The sequence below is a fragment of the Armigeres subalbatus genome, chromosome 3 (genome assembly GCF_024139115.2).
Source record: "Armigeres subalbatus isolate Guangzhou_Male chromosome 3, GZ_Asu_2, whole genome shotgun sequence".
Taxonomy (NCBI): Eukaryota; Metazoa; Arthropoda; class Insecta; order Diptera; family Culicidae; genus Armigeres; species Armigeres subalbatus.
In genome coordinates, this window is record NC_085141.1 from 92,243,953 (window position 1) to 92,263,183 (window position 19,231).

Here is a 19,231-nt window from a genome sequence, read left to right on the forward strand (position 1 = left end):
ATACATTAAATGAAAAACTTGTATTATTATGTATCATTATTCTTTTTACGTCCTCCCAATAAGTGACGTAAAAAGAGGTTTGATGTACATGTTATTTCAGCGGCGCAGCCGAAATTTTTCAAACTCATAAGGGTTTGAACGGAATTTTTCTTCTAATAAATCGAGGGATATGAACCCCCAAGACCAAATTATTTCACCGGCTCGCGTAAAATTCACCGGCGGCATGGTCAAAAATGGTGGCGGCGGCGGCGCACAGCTATACAGCCGTGACGGTAAGGCGCGTACCCCAAACGCCACCGTATGGGCTGCTGATCCGGCGACTGACGAGGGTTTTGTGGAGGGGCTGGGAATCGAAACCCTGACCATTCGCTTGTAAGGCGAACGTGTAGCCAACTACGCTACGGGACCCCCCCCATCTTTCTCCTAATTCTTTCTTATTTTCTTCTTCCTTTTTCTTTCTTTTGCCATTCATTATTTTTAATTTTTCCTTCTATCTTCTTATTTCTTCCTTATTTCTTCTACTTTTTTCTGTTTGTTCTTCATTCTTTCTTCCTCCTTCTTCATTCTTTCTTCTTTTTTCCTGCTTTTCCTTCGTCACTTCTCACTTCCCACTAGATACTTCTTACTTCTCACTACTTACTTCGAACATCTCGTTTCTCATTTTTCGCTACTCACTCCTCACTTATACTTTTCACTTCTCACTTCATCGAACTGACTCGATTGGTAGAAATCTCAAAAAGTGATGATCGGCCCATAAATTTAGTATACGAGAAAGGCAACAACAGCTAAGTTTCAAATGATACAGTTTAGGATACCTATGAATGAAAAAAAAACTCACATTGCTCACAAATTTTATTACCCCAAAATATGACCTGATATTTAATTTGAGCTCAATCAATGATATGTATAGGGGTGCTTCTAATCCAGTAATCCCTAGCATTTTGGGTGTTTTAATCCTTCCTTCGTTTTTTCACAAATCTTCTGGTTAAATCCTATTTATGGGTTTCACGCATTATCACCCGGAGTGAAGGCACAGCTCGCTGAGTGTTAAGAGCGGTCCCATTCATGGAACGCGCAAAGGATATTTTTATTTATTCAGCTCAAATCTTAACAGATAGCTCTGTTATCTCGTTGCGCAACACGCCATTTGCTCGAAACAGCGCTGAAGCGAACAACATCTTTGCATGGTTGTTGTCCGGCATTCTTGCAACATGCCCTGCACATCGTATCCTTCCAGTGTTTGCTATCTTCTGAATACTGAAGAATTGAGAACGTATTCTCATGCACACCGCCAAAGATGGTCATAAGCACGCGCCTTTCGCATATCCCTATTGTGAACAGGTACCATATCTAATCATAAGTTCTACATCTCCCTGTACGATACATACCGCACTCATGTTCACACCGTGTTTCGTTGAAATCAACATTTGAATGTCTGACTGAATGTGTCTTGATGGTCCATAATGAAAAAAATGATATCCTATAGTTGATCTTCAATTTGATTCCCATGTTCCGTTTCAGCATGATCTCCTTCGATATTATGGATCCCTCATCAAATATTCCTATAATTGTCACACTCGTATTTATTTTTCCTAAAATTGTGAAAATGTTGCATTCTTTCTCCAATGCATAAATTTATGGTTGGAATGTGTCAAGTTGTGCCGAAGAAGTTTCATAGGAAAAAGTTCATATTGCGCTATAACAAAGTAATAATGTCCAGAATATCAAAGAATAAAATATTAGAAAATATAGTAAAAAATGTCGTCGTGAGTCGGTTATAATTATCATCGATTCAGCAGCAACATTACGTAAATATTTTCCATAAAATGACTGCCAAACAAACAACCGTTGCAATGCAGTATGACCCAATTTACCAGATCAGATTCCAAGCCCAGCCTGTTGCGGAAATTCTTCCATCTTGCATCCACCGTAACAGCGAACCATCATCCCATTGACCACGTTTATGTTTTAGTAAGTAACTTAACTTATGGCTCGGTCTGCAACTACCTATATGAAAACTCTATGCAGGGAATAAAAAAGAAACAAAACTGCGTTCATTACTCTTTCGATCTGACGACGACGGGTTGAACCGGACCAAAGGAACGACAACCACCATTTAGGAGTTTTCATCCGGCGAACGAACGTGCGAGAAGACGGCTGAACAAATGAGGCGCTTCGTGTGGGTGTTGGATCGCCGGATGAACGGACGGGAGGACAAGCACTGTTTCGTCTTAAACGTCACTCCCCTAGGGCCGCCGAAAGGTATATGGACAGTAACAGTTCGGCGACGAGCAGTCAGTGACTACACATTGTGGTGAGGCCCGTCCGTGGGATAAACCTTCGCCGAGCTGTGCTTTGAGTGTGAGTGGATGTCGGTAGCTCGATAAAGCTGAATGAAGTGAACGAATTTTGAGCAACACATTTTGCTCGAAGCAAATGAAAACAACAGCACAACCTGGTGCGCTGGTGTTTGTGTTTTGGTTTGCATTGCGCTGTTTGACAGCTCTGTCAGGTCGAACTCTCTCTCGCCGACAGATCATGCAAAAAACCTGAAGAGAATGACAGTATTGACAAGTGTGCCTGAGCGCAGAGCGGATTCGATTTTGTGCTAGCGCTGGGTCGATCGCTTATACATTTTTTTTCTTTTTACCTTTCAAGAAGTATCGAAAGGCTATATTTTCACTCCAAAAATGAACAGGCAATTGTTAAATTTGAAACTGGTACTGTGATAGTTAGGTTTATAAAAATTATCCTTCTAAGTAATTCTGTAAGATACAGAATAAATTTAAATTGTTTGTTTCGAATTTGAATGAATTATTTTCAACCTTTCCTGTTCAACGGAATTTGGCGCAATATCGCGGTTTTGTCAATTTCTGCAAATTATTGCTCATTGGTGAATGTTACATGAATTCTATTTAGATTTTTGAAAATAAATGTTTTGAAGAGATTTGCATGTTAGTTAGAAATTAGTTGCATATGTTTTGTCCAATATATTCATCTTTTTTGCTCGCAACAAGTTGCGTTCGACGTAAAATTTTACAAAGAGTAAAAGAGATTAAGTGAATTTTTTTTTTTTACCAATCTTTAGCCTAGCCTATGCAGACTGAATAGAATTTTCTACAATTTATCATGTCGATAATTTGTAGAAAATTCTATTCAGTCTGCATAGGCTGGGCTGCCCATTGTTATAATATTCACCATTCCACTTCAAATTGATGAGAACTACTCGAATAGAATTCATTTTCTGTTGTCGTTTTTTGATTATAAATCTTATAATTGATATATTTATGATACCGTAAAACGGGGGAACATTGACGACGAATTGAGGTGATGTCTGTGTGTATGTACTTGTGTGCGCAAAAAGTCTCGCCCAGTCTCAAGGCACTTATCCTCAACCATATTGCATTCAAAGCAAATCCATTGCTCCATTGTTTCCTATTGAAAATTAGCCGGATCGGACTATGGGATCAAAAGTTATAGCCAAAATACATTTTTTTTACGCCAAAAATGCGTCAAAAAGCCTCGCCCATTTTACAGGCACTTACCATCAACCGAATTGCTTGCAAACAATAGAATTCGATGCAAAAACCACAAACGTCAAATCAGAGACTAGCCCGCAGGCAAGCTGGCGGCCATTACTGCTCGCGGAAAACTGGATGAGGTTGTTGTTCTTGATAATTTGATAAAAAAAATTTCGGGTTGAATCGCGTCCATTTCATAGAACTTTTGTAGTATACCCGTGTCATTTGTTTAGTGCATGTCTTTCTGCTCCATTTCTATTGAGAAGAAATGAAGTAGTCGTTTTTTATTCAGATATTTCTCAAACTTAATGTAAGGCCTCTTAGATTAAGGTACCGCTATTTATACCCTTCGAAATGGCTTATACCAACTCGCGCCCGTCAATCAGTTTCGGCTCAACAATAAGTGGGATAATACTGATTTTGACCATGCATCGGTACTCAAACTCAAACAAATTTTTGCTTCTTATGAGTTCCGAATTCGTTTTGGTACAGAGATCTGATTTTATTGCGTTTGGCATTTCGGAATCTCACTTTTACACAGAGCTCTAATCAGTCAGAGGGTTCAGCAGATCCACCAAATTCGTATCCGCTTCTTTCCTAATCAATCAGCGCTCTGGAGCTTGGAGATTCATGTCGTCGGATTCGAAACCAACCTAAGATTGAGTTACGTTTTTATAAATCATAATTTTTAGAGCACAGTGTGGTAGATCTTACTCCGTAATGCACCACCAAAATGGTGTCTACCCAGCATTACAGGCTCCGTTAACTGCATGGCTATTTCTTTCATCCCCCAGGCCATTCATCCCCTCGGCACGGGTCGCCTGACACCTTGGGATTCGGGGTTAGGAGCGTCATATTGTCAGCTTCAGTGTTGTACCGAGTCTGGCGATATGAACGGATTCACACCGTTACGCACTACTTCAGAGTATCCATATCCCAGCTTAACGGGATAAATTTGACAATTTTAATCTTGTTTTAAAAATCATTTTTGCTATGCTTCTTGACTTTTCAATTTGGAATAACTTTGATCATCTAACCTTTCAATCATTTATCTTCAGAGTGTCTACTCATCTGTAAAAACAAAATTCCCTGATTTTCAATTCAAACAAGCAAGTATTGCAAAAAACGTGTTTCAAAAGAATCTATTGGTGGCCTTACAACATTTTTTGCTCGTAAATTACTTACCAACAGATGATGTATGGGACTAACATAATCTTCAATGTATAAGAACTGGTGACCCAAAATCAAGCAATACCAGCGCGGACCCGGGGGGGTACATAATAGGAAATTGCTTCCCTATAGTCGACACTTCATTTGATTTTTATGTTCCGTTTCGGGACGTTCTTCTTCCCTATTAGGGGCTCCCCAAAATATTCCAATAATGGACACTCGTGTTTATTTTTATAGAATTGTAAAAATCATCTTATTTTACTTTTCATTGCATTTCCAATAGGTTCTACCGATGGAATTTCATAGCAAAGAGAAATGTGAAATTCAGAAATCGTTTGGGAATCCCTTTGTAAATTTCTTTACGAGTTCCTCTAGAAATTACTTTAAACGTGTGTATGTCTGTATGTGTGTATGTGTTTGTGTATGTGTGTATGTCTGTACTGCCGTGAATCGCATATCTGTCCCATCTTTGCTGGGTTTCCTATTCATATGGGACAAATATGCCATTCACGGCAGTGTATGTGTACAAATTTTGTAGACACACTTTTTGGAACTTAGCATTACCCGATTCACTTGCAACAAGTTGCATTCGACGGGGAAATTGCATTTCGGAATTATTGAAAAATCCTTGTTTTTTTTCCCAAGGGAAAAAAAATTCAACATCGATTTTTTTCATGAATGGTGGCTATGCACAGTAATTAAAGCAGAAATGATAGGAAAAAATGTGATCTATACTCCTAAAGTGCTTTTTGACCTTTCTAATGTTATTTTTTCAATACATTTTAGGATGCACGAGAAAGGCATCATCGACGCTAGGTGGATTAATCTGGGTTTTAATCAATATTATCGTTTTCATATAATCGTATCATCGTTTTAATTTATCAATATAATAATATTTCATCAAATCGATAATATCAATAAATCATGAATTATTACATGCACAATTATTATTCCAAATATAGGAACTGAATCAATTTAATGATTTGCCAAATCGTTAACTTCTATTAGAGTACATTCTAAGCAGCATAAGGCAAAAAAAAGTTAACCTTCGACCACTAGGTGGATTTATCTGAATTTTTCATTTGGATCTGACGGTCTTTGAAAGTCTCTGGTCTGCTGTGGGTGCAGCTCACGCAAGCTGCTTCCGTCGAGTGGGATTTTCCCTCTGATTTAAGGTGCCCCGGTTTGATTGAGTGTGATTTTTCTGTGCCCGACTAATGGAAGTTTTATTTTCTGTTTCGATTTCCGTTGCAGGTTTGCAGGGTGAGTCCGATTAGAGAAAGTGCACAGCGAATTGAAGGTATATAGTTCGCCATCATTCGGATTTGGGAGCAGGAACACTAGCGCCACTACCATGAACGACGGCGGACGATATCCACACGGCGTTCACTCACATTAGTGCAAAGAAGACGTGTATCCGTGCTCTCGATCCGTGAGCTCGTAGGGTAGGGTAACGAGTGCACACAGGTCGTGATTGTGTGTGGATTCGGACGAAAGAAAAATCTAATTGCGAAAACAAACCGTGACAGAGTGGTGGAAGTGCGAACATTAAAATCCAAAAGAAAATCGATCTTGACCGTTCGTTCGCGGGAAATTTTAATTTTAGAACCAAGGCGCGTCAAGGGTAGAGCCCTCATCGCGACTGAGGGAGAACCACAATGGGTGATTTTCTAAACTTTTGACAGCAGCAGAAGCAGCACGCATATTTGCAGCGAAACTCACACAATTGAACAAAGGGTGTCTGCGCAAAGTGAGTGCAGCGAGTGTTGTACAATTTGATAGAAGTGAAAATCGTTTCTGAAGAAATTGATAAGGTCTGGTTGGAAAAGTGTGAATTGATAAGGATTTTGGTGCACTTAGAAACAGATGTTATGCTACACTATCTTCTAGGTAGCGGATGATTCTGAAGAAAGTGAATCATAATAATCTTACAAAATCCATTTCGATCTGTGCAGAGCTGGTGCCAATGTACGTGTGTCACATCCCATTCTGAAGATCGCTGTAGTTGTTGGTTGTGATGCGCTAGAAGACAGGTGAACCCTACCCAAAACACACATACAAAGGGGCAAACTGTCGTCGAAAAAATTACAATCTACCGCGGCAGACTGGCGACAAAGATGCGAAAAGTGTGCGATTTCATCTTGATCGGATGAAAAAAGGATCCAGTCTCCTCTGGAGGAAGTGATTATGTCTACCCGTGCGATTGAGTGACGTACATACGTAATCACAATCTCATTGAAGAAGGTAGATTGTGCGTTGTGTCAGTGTAGAAGTGTCAATCAGTGCGTTCCTTGCGAATCGCGCAAACTTGTCTTATCAAGGTGAAGTAAAGAAAAAAAACTATCACAAAGGTGAAAATCATCGCAGAGCATAACTGAGATCAACACCGAGTGAAGAAAATTAAAAAATAACCTTGTAAATAACGGTTTGTTACAGTTTCTGTTGAAGTAGACGGTGACGTCTCTGATTTAAGCTTACAAAAAAAAACGTGACGAGTTGAAAGTTGACCACTACGCGGTCAATTCCTTATCAGTTACGTCAACATAATCTACCGACCTTTTATCAAATTATTCTGGTTATCAAGCAGTGCAAATGTGTGACCGAGTTCCAAAAGAAAAACTTGTTTAAAACTGAATCCAACGGTTCCCGGGCGCCCGTTTCCAAATGTGGTTCATCGTTCCAATAGACGACGGTCGTTAATTTACGGTTCCGGAGAAAATGCAGCATAGCAAGGAACGTCAGCAAAAACAGCAACAGCAACGCGAAGGTCGCGAACGTGACGCTGCACGACAGACAAGGTGAATGATATGGATTTTTGTTTCGTTGGTTCTGTTTCCTCTATGAATGTGCTAACACCAGTAGCTAATGTGTATACCCCCACTATTATAGTAGTCATCACCATGGGCATTGGAGCTGTATTTAGATTTATACAACCTACCAACCAGCCTTATAGGATAGGAAGCTAGACGGTGGTGCCAAAATACGAATACCGCACTTCGAGCGTGGGTGGACTTGCGTGTTTTCTTTCTCTGCCTGGTTCAATGTCTATTCAGGAGAAGTGTTTCTGGTTTTATGGAAAAATGGTATTTTTATGTTGCGAAATAAGCACAATTTGTTTATTCAGAACTCAATACTTTATAAGTTGTATAAACAAAAATGGTTACATTTACGCGTACTGCTCGAAACTAGAACAGCTTTATTTATTATTTTCCTACGATTAATTTTTGGATTATGTGCAATGGGACGAAACATATGTTATAATATGATTTTTTTTGAAGCCAAAAGCTAGAAAACTTAAGTAACCATAAAATACTTCGTAGTACAAGTTTTTTTGTGAATAGCTGTTTTTGAGTACCTATTTATGAGTTTGAATAAGCAGTCTAATTTTCTCATTTTACAGTAATACCTAGATCACAACCAGTAAAGTTAGATAATGAATCAAATAAACGAAATACTGGGATTAGTCAACTATTCTCACTGCGCAATTCCAATCAATTTAGAATATCAATATTATGGTTTGAGAATCGATGCTTAGTTTTACGCCTTCTTCATTCAACAAAGTTGTAAAGAATGATCAACGGTCCATTAAATCTTAAGGTTTAGCTTGAATTTATTAAAATATCTGATTGTGTGTAAGTGTATGAATGTTATTATCAGAGATCGTAATTAATTCTTCGTCATTCTCACGAGCATGAAATACTCACGCAGATTTTCGCCGAGAAATCGTTTTACGGGAAGAAAAAAATATTAGAAGGTTTGTGTACAAGACACGATGTTTGTCATAATGAATCGCCTGCTTTGAGCGTGCTTACAGCGGCACACTAGGAGTTAACTTTCTGAAATCAGTATGGCGAAAGGCATCTAAGGTTTGATTTCTCAAAATTAAGCACCCTAATCAAAAAAATATTTGGTAAGCGTAGTAGCGGACACCTTCCTACATAACCGGTACCAAATAGTTTTTCATGAATAGTTCCTAATTTTGAGAAAACCCGCGTTAGATGTCTTTCGCCATACAAATTTCTGGCGGTTAACTCTTGCTGGCTATTTGCGCATATACGATAGCGCCTGGATGTGGAAGCGGCGAGTAGAAAATCAGCTACTGCCAATAATTCATTTTGGACGGTGTCAGCGTTTTCGGCGTTACACCAAGAACCATTTTAGCCGGCGGTGGCGTAAATTGGCGTGAAGATTTCTTATAGCATACGTTTCTTAAAGATTCAAGACATGATGAATCCTATATAAACTGCATATTGTATTTATGTGCCCCGCACTTATATTTTGACCAGTGTACTTTGCATTTGCAAAGTATGTGCGGCGCTAATAGATGTTTACTGATTCAATAATCAAAGGTTTTATGTGCAAATGTATTGTGTTGCCGATAGGGAAACCGAGTTTTTCAAAAAACTGTTTCGCTTCTCAATAATATTTCACAATCTTCGAAATGCGATGGCGAAAATTTGTTTATATTTTCTTCTGCTATTTACTTCCTACTATATCTACTCGCACTCACTTTCTCTCTATCTACCATTACAATCACGCGCAAGCTGTCATGTTGCAGCTATGTTGCGCGTTAGGCCTGTTCAATGCGGCGTCGCAACACCCCAGCCCGTAACATCCGGCCTTTCCGGATTTACTTAATCTCTAACGCCGCTAAGTTTACTACACCTCGTCTTTGTATCTTACCGTTAGCCATCCTTGCGTCGGCTTGTACTCGTCCGTCCGTACCTTTGATCACCGCTTCGATGATGCCTCTCCTCCAAGACTTCCGGTTCTTCCCGTCGACCACATATACCAAGTCGCCTTCCTGGAGCGGCTTTTGCTTGTCGAACCATTTCGACCGTTGATTAATCGTTGGGAGGTAGCAAGTGGCATTGTCGGAGAATACATGACTTGGCCTGCCGAATGGCCATTCGACACGACTCGGTCGTGAGACTGTGCACAACCTCCAGGTGCACCGCCCTCACGGCCAGGCAAGTTAAAACCGCAACCCAACGTTTCTCTTTCCATCGTCCAACTGTTACTTCCACCGAACCCAAATAATCGGCACCGACAGAACTGAATGGCCGACAATGAGGCGTGACTCGTTCGACAGGAAGTGGAGCCATCTTCGGTGAACATGGCCGGCTCTTGTTCACTTTACACCAGACGCATTTACTCACTACCGATTGTATTGCCGGACGCATTTTCGGAATCTGGAACCGCTACGTTCATCTCGTTAAAGACGGTCTCCGAATAAGCGTGTCCGAACTGGTCGTGGTAGTGCTGGATAAGTTTGTGTGTGACGTCATGGAACCGTGATAAAATGATCGGGTGCTTCTTATCGAAGGAACTCTCCTCGGAGTTCGCAAGCAGAACGTCCATTCGCAGAACGCCGTCGTCGTCCAATACCGGCGAGCTTTCGTATACTGGGCTCCCCTTTTTCAACCTTTCCATTCGTTCTCCCGGCTGGCGCTTCAGGTTGTTCGTGAGCGCACTCATTTCGTCCGGGAAACTATCTCATTGCGCCTGACGCCAGAGAACCGTTTCCGCTTGCTGGAGCTCTTCTTGCTCGAGTGGAGCCTTCACCGACGCGTAGTTTACGACGCGGCTTCGCCGTAGCTCGTATGGTCACTATCGGCTCTCCTTTCCTCTTTTGTCGGTAGTTGGCGATAAACCATAATACGCTGGCGGTCACCCGCAACAGAAATCAGTTCGGAGTCGATCACCTCGTGGAACAGTACAACCCCTCTCGCTTCTACCTCCGTCTCTTTGGTCTCTGGATATTGCGTTGGCCACTCTTCTTGCGGCCGATACAGGAAAGACGTTGAACCACTCACCTTCGCTTTGCAACGGTGGACCTGTTTTCCCCCACTTTGTCGCGACGTCTGCGATGTTGAGCTGCGTTGGAATCCATCGCCAATCTGCCACCTTCGTCAGTTCTTGGATTTCTCCGACTCTGAAAGCAACAAATTGCTTGTATCGGTGTTGGTCGGAATTGAGCCAGCTGTGCTAATATTGTAGGAGTGATTGCCCAGCACGGTTTGGCTCATCCGGGCTCCTAATACAGCTCCCATCAGCTCCAGACGGGAAATCGACTGACGTTTTATCGGTGCTATCTTTGCTCGGGACATCACCAGACTGCAGTGGACTTCGCCTTGGGTGACCGCTCGCACCACCGAGATAGCATCGAGGGATCCGGATCTCCTCTACTTGCGGCAACAGTTTTGTCCACCGCTTCCACAGATTCCAGGAATCGGAATCAATTTCCTCGTCCTAGTCACATTTGGAGCACCAGAGATGCTGGATGATGATTTTGCCGTGGATGGTAAACGGCGACAACAGTTCGAGCGGATCGAAGAATCCCATCACGCAGTTTGCGATGAGTCGTTTCGCAGGACGTTTTTCCTCATACAGATACGGCATCAACTCTTCACGGTGAATGAAAGAACGGTGAATGTTGAGAACGCGAATTCGTCCATACTCGGGTCCCAGATCACTCCCCGAACTCTTTCATTCGACGTCTGTTTATCGCAGCCGAAATGCACCGGCGTTGCCGGTTTTTCCTCTCCCAGACTTCGTAGAACGTCGGGCGAGTTGGACATCCAATCCGGATCTCAAAACCTGCTTTTCGGTGGACTAATCTAACCCCTTGTGCTAGGGAAACCGCATCTTCTACGGTGTCGACACTGTCGAAGTAGTCATCTACGTAGTATTATTTATTTATTCAGACTAAGGCCGAAGTGGCCTGTGCGGTATATAAGAGTTTTCTCCATTCGGCTCGGTCCATGGCTACACGTCGCCAACCACGCAGTCTACGGAGGGTCCGCAACTCATCTTCCACCTGATCGATCCACCTTGCCCGCTGCGCACCTCGCCTTCTTGTGCCCGTCGGATCGTTGTAGAGAACCATTTTCACCGGGTTACTGTCCGACATTCTGGCTACGTGCCCGGCCCACCGCAGTCGTCCGATTTTCGCGGTGTGAACGATGGATGGTTCTCCCAACAGCTGATGCAACTCGTGGTTCATTCGCCTCCTCCACGTACCGTCCGCCATCTGCACCCCACCATAGATGGTACGCAGCACTTTCCTTTCGAAAACTCCAAGTGCGCGTTGGTCCTCCACGAGCATCGTCCAGGTCTCGTGTCCGTAGAGGACTACCGGTCTAATGAGCGTTTTGTAGATAGTCAGTTTGGTACGGCGGCGAACTCTATTCGATCGGAGCTTCTTGCGTCTTGTCCAAAGTACGTACGATTTCCAACCACTATGCGTCTCCGAATTTCTCTGCTGGTGTCATTTTCGGCAGTCACCAGTGAGCCCAAGTACACAAATTCTTCTACCACCTCGATTTCGTCACCACCGATGCAAACTCGCGGTGGGTGGCTCACATTGTCGTCTCTTGAACCTCTTCCTATCATGTACTTTGTCTTCGACGTGTTGATGACTAGTCCGATCCGCTTAGCTTCCCTCTTCAGTCTGATGTAGGCTTCCTCCATCTTCTCAAAGTTACGTGCCATAATATCTATGTCGTCGGCGAAGCCAAATAGCTGGACGGACTTATTGAAAATTGTACCACTCGTGTTAATCCCTGCTCTTCGTATTACCCCTTCAAAGCGATGTTGAATAGCAGACACGAAAGACCATCACCTTGCCGTAACCCTCTGCGGGTTTCGAAGGGACTCGAGAATGCCCCTGAAACTCGAACTACGCACATCACCCGATCCATCGTCGCTTTGATCAACCGTGTCAGTTTATGCGGAAAACCGTGTTCGTGCATTAGCTGCCATAGCTGGTCCCGATCGATTGTATCATATGCGGCTTTGAAGTCGATGAATAGATGATGTGTGGGCGCGTTGTATTCGTGGCATTTCTGCAGTACTTGGCGAATGGCGAACATCTGGTCCGTGGTGGAGCGTTCGCCCATAAAACCCGCTTGGTACTGCCCACTGCACTGCAGTCCCTTGCAGTTGGTGCTAGTCGACGGCATAAAATTTGGGAGAGTACCTTGTAGGCGGCGTTCAGCAATGTGATTGCGCGGTAGTTGCTACAATCTAGCTTATCGCCCTTTTTGTAGATGGGACACACGACACCTTCCATCCACTACTGCGGCAAAACTTCCTCCTCCCAAATCTTGGTAATGACCCAGTGCAGTGCTCTAGCCAGTGCCTCACCACCGTGTTTAAATAGCTCTCCTGGTAGTTGGTCAACCCCAGGGGCTTTGTTGTTCTTCAGCCGGCCAATCTCCTCCTGGATTTCCTGAAGATCCGGAGCCGGTAAAATTATGTCCTGCGCGCGTTCTCCCAGGTCCATCACCATACCGCCATCATCGTCTGCCACATCGCCATTCAGGTGTTCTTCGTAGTGCTGCCGCCACCTTTGGATCACCTCACGCTCGTTCGTAAGAAGGTTCCCGCTTATGTCTTTACACATATCAGGCTGTGGCACGTGGCCCTTACGTGAACGGTTTAACTTCTCATAGAACTTTCGTGTGTTATTAGCGCGGTACAGTTGCTCCGTCTACGTAGTGTTGATGGTGAATGATGGTCGCCGACGCTTTGGGGTATTGTGCGGTGAACTCTTCGGCATGCCGATTCTTCACAAATTGCGTCGAACAGGGAGAGCTTATCGATCCAAATGTCGCCTCGTCCGTCATGGTAAATGCTTGGTGGATCCTCCGGCGTTTTCCGGAAGATGAACCGCTGCTTCTGCTTGTCCTCTGCGCATATCTTCAACTGGTGGAACATTTAATTCAAATCTCCACCGAACGCAATCCGCCGTTCGCGGAAACCGAGGAAAACCTTAATCAGCGGTACGAGCATGTCCGGTCCTGTTAGTATGGCTTCTTCGGGTTTTGGACGACGTTGATCGGGATATACCACACTTGGTCGGCGGCAGTGCCCGCTAATTCCTCAGCGGTAGCGAGATGTGTGTACCCTTTCTGCTGGTACTCCTCGATCTGTTTACCGACGTTTTCTCGCAGCTTTGGATTCTTGTCGAGCCGCTTCTCCAGCTGTTTCATTCTCCGCAAGGACAGCATTGGATAGCTATCCGGGAACCGTGGGTCGTCTGTCTTCCACAGCAACCCGGTCTCGTAGCGATCGCCGATACGTTTAGTAGTGCAATCCAGTATTTCCCGGGCACGTCTTTCCTTTTCCGTTTCTTGCGGTATCATCACCACCGACTCCTCCAGCGCGTAGTGTCTTTTGAGAAGCTCATGCATAGTGACCTGTTGATGGTAGCCGAGGTAGCTGCCGGCCGCCACCGTAGTGGACTGTCTGGGTCCGTAAACCGTCCAGCCGAGGTTGGTGCGAACAGCAATAGGCTCCATTGGTGTCCCTAATTGGCGCGAACGAATGAATGTTATTCGCCCCGATTAGCACCTGTAGCTGTCCGTCGTAGGACTCGATCGGCAATCCTCTCATGTGGTCCAGCTTTTGATGCGGCAACATCAGCTTTCCAACTGTATGGGCCGTATGCAGCAACAACTTGTCGCCGGCCGCTGCACTTGTACCCGACGCCCACAAACTCATTCTCCGGAACTCTTCCACACGCGAGACATTTCCCGTCCATTTGATGGCCAGCCGCTCTCGTACTCCGACTGCACACAGGCGATCAGCGAGCCTTTTCTCCACCAACGTGACCAAAGCACCTTCATACAGGAACGCCAACACCGTCGCCGACTTTCCTCCGCAGTGTAGCTGGACTGGAACAATCCGGAACATGACGGTGCAGTTTGTCCTTATGTGCGCACTCAACCCGACCACATTACCCACCGGATGCATTAGTGGATTGTGGAACGCCCTGCATTCGCCAATATTGCAGCGGATGGTGAATTTGCAATGCCCTTTGTGCTCGTTGAGGCAGACGTGGCACAACTTCTTCCAATTCACCAACTTCAGCCGATCAGCATGCCGCAGCTTCTTAAATTCTGCGATGATCGGTGGCTCGGCATTGTTGGTACGGTTTAAGCCTCCTTTTTTCGCTTGAGTTAATCACCGGACTGCTGCTCTCGCCGTGACAGTACAGCGCACCTTTCTCTTTCGGCTTGCTCTTCCCGGTTGGGAAAACTTTCCTCGACTGATGCGACGGCTGGACCTCGACGTCTACGTTGGCTTCGCAGGCGTCCACCACTATCTCCACGAGGAAATCCGTCAGCGTTCGTAGCGTGGTTTCGCCGTGTCCTCTCTGGTAATGAACCCATTCACGCTTCACACGATCCGGAAGCTTTGCGACTTAATGAGCAGAGGATGACGAGGTGTTGCCGTGTTTATGTTCTACACGGTTGGAAAAAAATACCTAATATTAGGTACTTTTCACTCAAATCGGGGGTTCAGTGTGGGAACCCAAAATTAAGTAATTTTTTCTTGGAATTAAGTAAAATTCACTTAATATTACGCAAAATATACTTAATTTTAAATAGAAATTAATCAAAAGTTAGGTAAATTTCACTCAACTTTTGTAAACATGAGATTACTCAACGTTGGGTTCCCACACTTTTATGCCCTTGTTGAGTGGTTTTGCTCTTCATTTTATGACAACAAAGGGAAGAGGGAGGGAGATGCAAGAGAAAAAAAGTACCTAAAATTAGGTACTTTTTTCTAACCGTGTATGTTCGAATCCCGTTGCGGTCAACAACTTTTGACGTAGGATTACGTAGCATTTCGTCGGGAAGATAGGTATTGAGGGGCCATTCTGCAAATTCAAATTTGACACAGTCACGAAAAGTGGTCAGGAACGAACTTTTTAAAATTCTGCCCAACTATTAAAAACAATAGGTTTAAAGCACTAATCTATTGAAAAATTATATCCGCGAGGCACTGTTGAAAATCGGTAAATTAATCAATCCCGTATGTGTATCGCATAATTCGCATGCACAGATATAAAAATCGTGCGATTCGCGGGCTTGACTCTAAGGGCGTTGATATACCGACGCGTGTGCGTACGCGAACGCTTCTAAGCACTCGTGAAGCAGAATATCAGCAATAGGATTCCTTTTGTTTTGGACGCGTTTGCGCACGCACACGCGCGCGTCAGTATGTCATCGGCCTAATCCTCAGTTCAATTGAAATTTCACGAAGAGCAGATAAGTGGATCATAAAGAGGCCGTCGTCAACAGCAGCAGCACAAGATAAATTTCCACGTAATGTTCGGTTCGGACCATCGTTTGATTGCTGTTAGTTGCGCATTGTGAAAAGAAAAACATATTTGAGGACCAAATTTTATGAGAAGAAAGGGTACATTGCGTCGGTTGCGGTCCCGGAGCATCAGTGGCTGTACTGAAAATGTATTCTAGATGGTGGCGACTTAGCGGAAAATGATCGAGTGACTGTCGGGCAGCAAAAGCAGCAGTCAAAAGAAATTTTCATCCAAGATTCGGCCTGACTTTGGTTTGGTTGCTATGAGTGGTTGGAAAGCCGCATTGTGGATCTTCTTCTTCTTCTTATTGGCATAACATCCCCACACTGGGACAGAGCCGCCTCGCAGCTTAGTGTTCATTAAGCACTTCCACAGTTATTAACTGCGAGGTTTCTAAGCCAAGTTACCATTTTTGCATTCGTATATCATGAGGCTAACACGATGATACTTTTATGCCCAGGGAAGTCGAGACAATTTCCAATCCGAAAATTGCCTAGACCGGCACCGGGAATCGAACCCAGCCACCCTCAGCATGGTCTTGCTTTGTGGCATTGTGGATAGAAAATCGATTTTTTGGGGTATGCAATTTTACACTAGAGAAGATAGAGCAAATCCGCATAACCGCTTGGCAACGGTTGAAAGTTGGAGTTTGCAGCAGTGAAAGCGCTCGTCGGAGGGAGACGCTGCAAAAATGGATGACATCTCATCATCAAGTGGCTGACGTTGGCGTAAGTAGCAATGAAGGTTTTTTTTTTCAAAATTCTTCTCTTCTGTGACCGTGGCTGGGGCCTCTCGTCCTCGTTAACTTGGAGTTGATGTACTTGGTGAAGGCTTTGATTCCTCACGAGACGGCATGCTTGGCCAGCTAGCCCGGCAGCAGAAGGCGGACGGCGGTCTGAATCTCGCGGGTGATGATCCTTGAACGTTTGTTGTAGTGCGCCAGACGAGAGGTTTCAGCCTCGATACGAAGATGTTTCCAAAGCTTTTCATAATGCTCATCGCCTTCGACGAGACGTCAGTGACCAGGTAAACCTGCTACAACAAATTGTAAATGTAGATAGGCATAACGTTCTTTCCTTCGCGCCTTCCGCTTCGGTTGTTTGTAGCCCTTGGCGATGTTTGCCGCCACTGCCCGTAGCAGCCATCGTCGATGTCACCTTTTGCGCTGCCTTTTCACCGCCGGCTTTTGGTGCCATTATGTTTGGTTGTTTGGTGCTTCGTTGCGGTCGTTCTGCCGATTCTGTCGGTATCTACCATTGGCATCGGCTCATTGACTCCGCCTTTCGTTCGTTCGATGCCAGTGCTTCCATGCAAAACCAGGGTTAAGGCATTTTCTTCAAAGTGCAAATTATAATTGCTTGGGGTCGTCAGCAGCGCAAGCGGAGGGAGATGCTGCGAACATTAATTCGTTTCAGCGGTAAATCATTGAGTGGTTGACGTTAGCGTCACTGGCAATGAAGTGTAATTTTCTTCAGATTCTGGTTTTGGTATTATTTATACACGCGACCACATGCGTAGAGCAATCACACTCATCAAATGCTTTAGCCAAGCAAGCCTTTGGCACAGCAGAGTGTGATTAATTCACACGCTATACAAATCCTCCCAACTCGTTGTTGGGGGCATAGAGTGTGATGCTCTTGAATAATAAACAAGATGCGCTCGCTTTACTGAGAATATACAACAGTAAAGCAGATGTGAAGATTGGACAAATCAAGCTATCACCTTGCCTTAACTTTTTGCACGTTTCAAAGGGACTAGAGAATGCTTCTGAAACTCGAACTACGCACATTACCCGATCCACCGGGCGGCGCTTTGACTAATCGTACCAGTTCATCCGAGAATCCGTGTTCGTGCATTAACTACAATGTCTAGTCTCGATCGACTTTATCATATGCGGCTTTGAGTTGATTAATAGATGATATGTGGGCATGTTGTAATCGCAGCATTTTTGCACGGCCAACATCTCGTATGCTGTTCGCCCATGAATCCCGGCGGTTTCTGCTCTACGAACTACTCGTTTCTCTAATTGGAGAACACCGTGTTTAGTCCAGTGGCTGCGGTCTGCGGTGCTTCCAATAGCAGATCGGATATCTCTCCAGCCATCTTCTAGGGAAACTGGGCCTAGTTGCTATTGCGTTGAAAGTGCCACTTCCAGCTGTTGCGCGTAGTCTTGGCCTAGTCTACCTTCTTGTAGCCGCGCAATGTTAAACCGCGACGTTCGACACGCGTTGTAACCTTCGTCGTCGAGAGTTTTGAACGCAGGCAAACTGCAACGAGGCAGTTGTCGGATTCCATATTCGCACTGCGGTAAGTGCGGACGATCGTGGTGTCGGAGAAGAACTTACCGTCGATTAAAATGTGGTCGATTTGGTTTACCGTTTCTTGGTAAGGTGGCCTTGTGGATATCCTTGCGCATTTCTTAAAACGCAACAATCATTTTTCAAAAATTGGTAACTCAAGTATCGGGTATAAAAAAATCGTTATGCTGAAAAAAGAAGTGGCTGCAAGCGTGCCTATTAATTCATAACTTTCCTAGGAATAATACAGAAGTAAAAACTAGGTTCTTCAGAAAAGCTCTATTCTTGAGAACACCCAAACCGAATGAATTCCAAGAACCACTCTTTTGGATGCAGCCTTCGGAACGACTTCCAAAGCAAAACAACGACCGACGTGTAAGTACCGGTTGGTCGTCTGGTGCGATGGTCATCTCGGTAGCAGCATTCGCGCAGCAACGAGCGACGACGACGCATCGCACAACCGGTTTCCCCAAACAAACACAAGCTATGCTCGCTTTGGGCTCAGATGGTGTGTGGGTCAACGGCATCACCTGGTCGGTCAGTTGCAAGTAGGTATGTGCGACACAACAACCAACACTGATAGTAGTGGTTGCAAGTCGCGCTAGTTTCCGCGGGTGAAAAATAAACTGATACCAATGGACTTCTTGCGAGAACTACCAAAGGTAAACAACGTAAAAGAAGACCAAGAAACAGTCAATAAAATTTGCAACTTTGTTGCGGCTGGCGGTGCGTTGCGCATAAGGAAACTTACCGCACCACACCAATACAGGCATCGTATCATCGCCCAACGATCGGGGAGCGAGCTGTGGTTGGCTTCTTGACCGGTAGATACTTGCTGCAGCGTGATGTGAATTTATGATTCACGCTTGTCTACACTTTTGGGCTGGTTATGGCTTACCGGCGCGGCGTAGTCATCCGCTCTGCCGTTATTGTAAGCCTAATGAAGGTTTATTAGTTCGCCTTTCGGGGGTGACTAGTATGTATGAAGGATTGCTTTCGGCAAACTTAGGCCCGCCGAAAGTTAATATTGTGTTTCCCATCAGCGCAGATTAGTGGAATTATGAGCCGGGGTCGCTGGTGTAGATATGCGGGAGGTGTTTGAAATGATTATATCGATTATGAAATTGCGT

The 19,231-nt window shown here is 44.4% G+C and overlaps 1 protein-coding gene across 18 annotated transcripts in view; it reads left to right on the forward strand.

Moving 5' to 3' along the window:
* The window catches only part of LOC134227061 (casein kinase I), a 263,425-nt gene that overhangs the window by 20,899 nt on the left and 223,295 nt on the right, over positions 1-19,231 (forward strand). For all 18 annotated transcript variants that reach the window (XM_062708272.1, XM_062708276.1, XM_062708277.1 and 15 more), the window contains exon 2: positions 5,946-7,489. In XM_062708272.1, coding sequence (XP_062564256.1) covers positions 7,410-7,489 — 80 coding nt within the window. In that variant the 5' untranslated portion in view covers positions 5,946-7,409. The remainder of the gene's footprint in view (positions 1-5,945; positions 7,490-19,231) is intronic.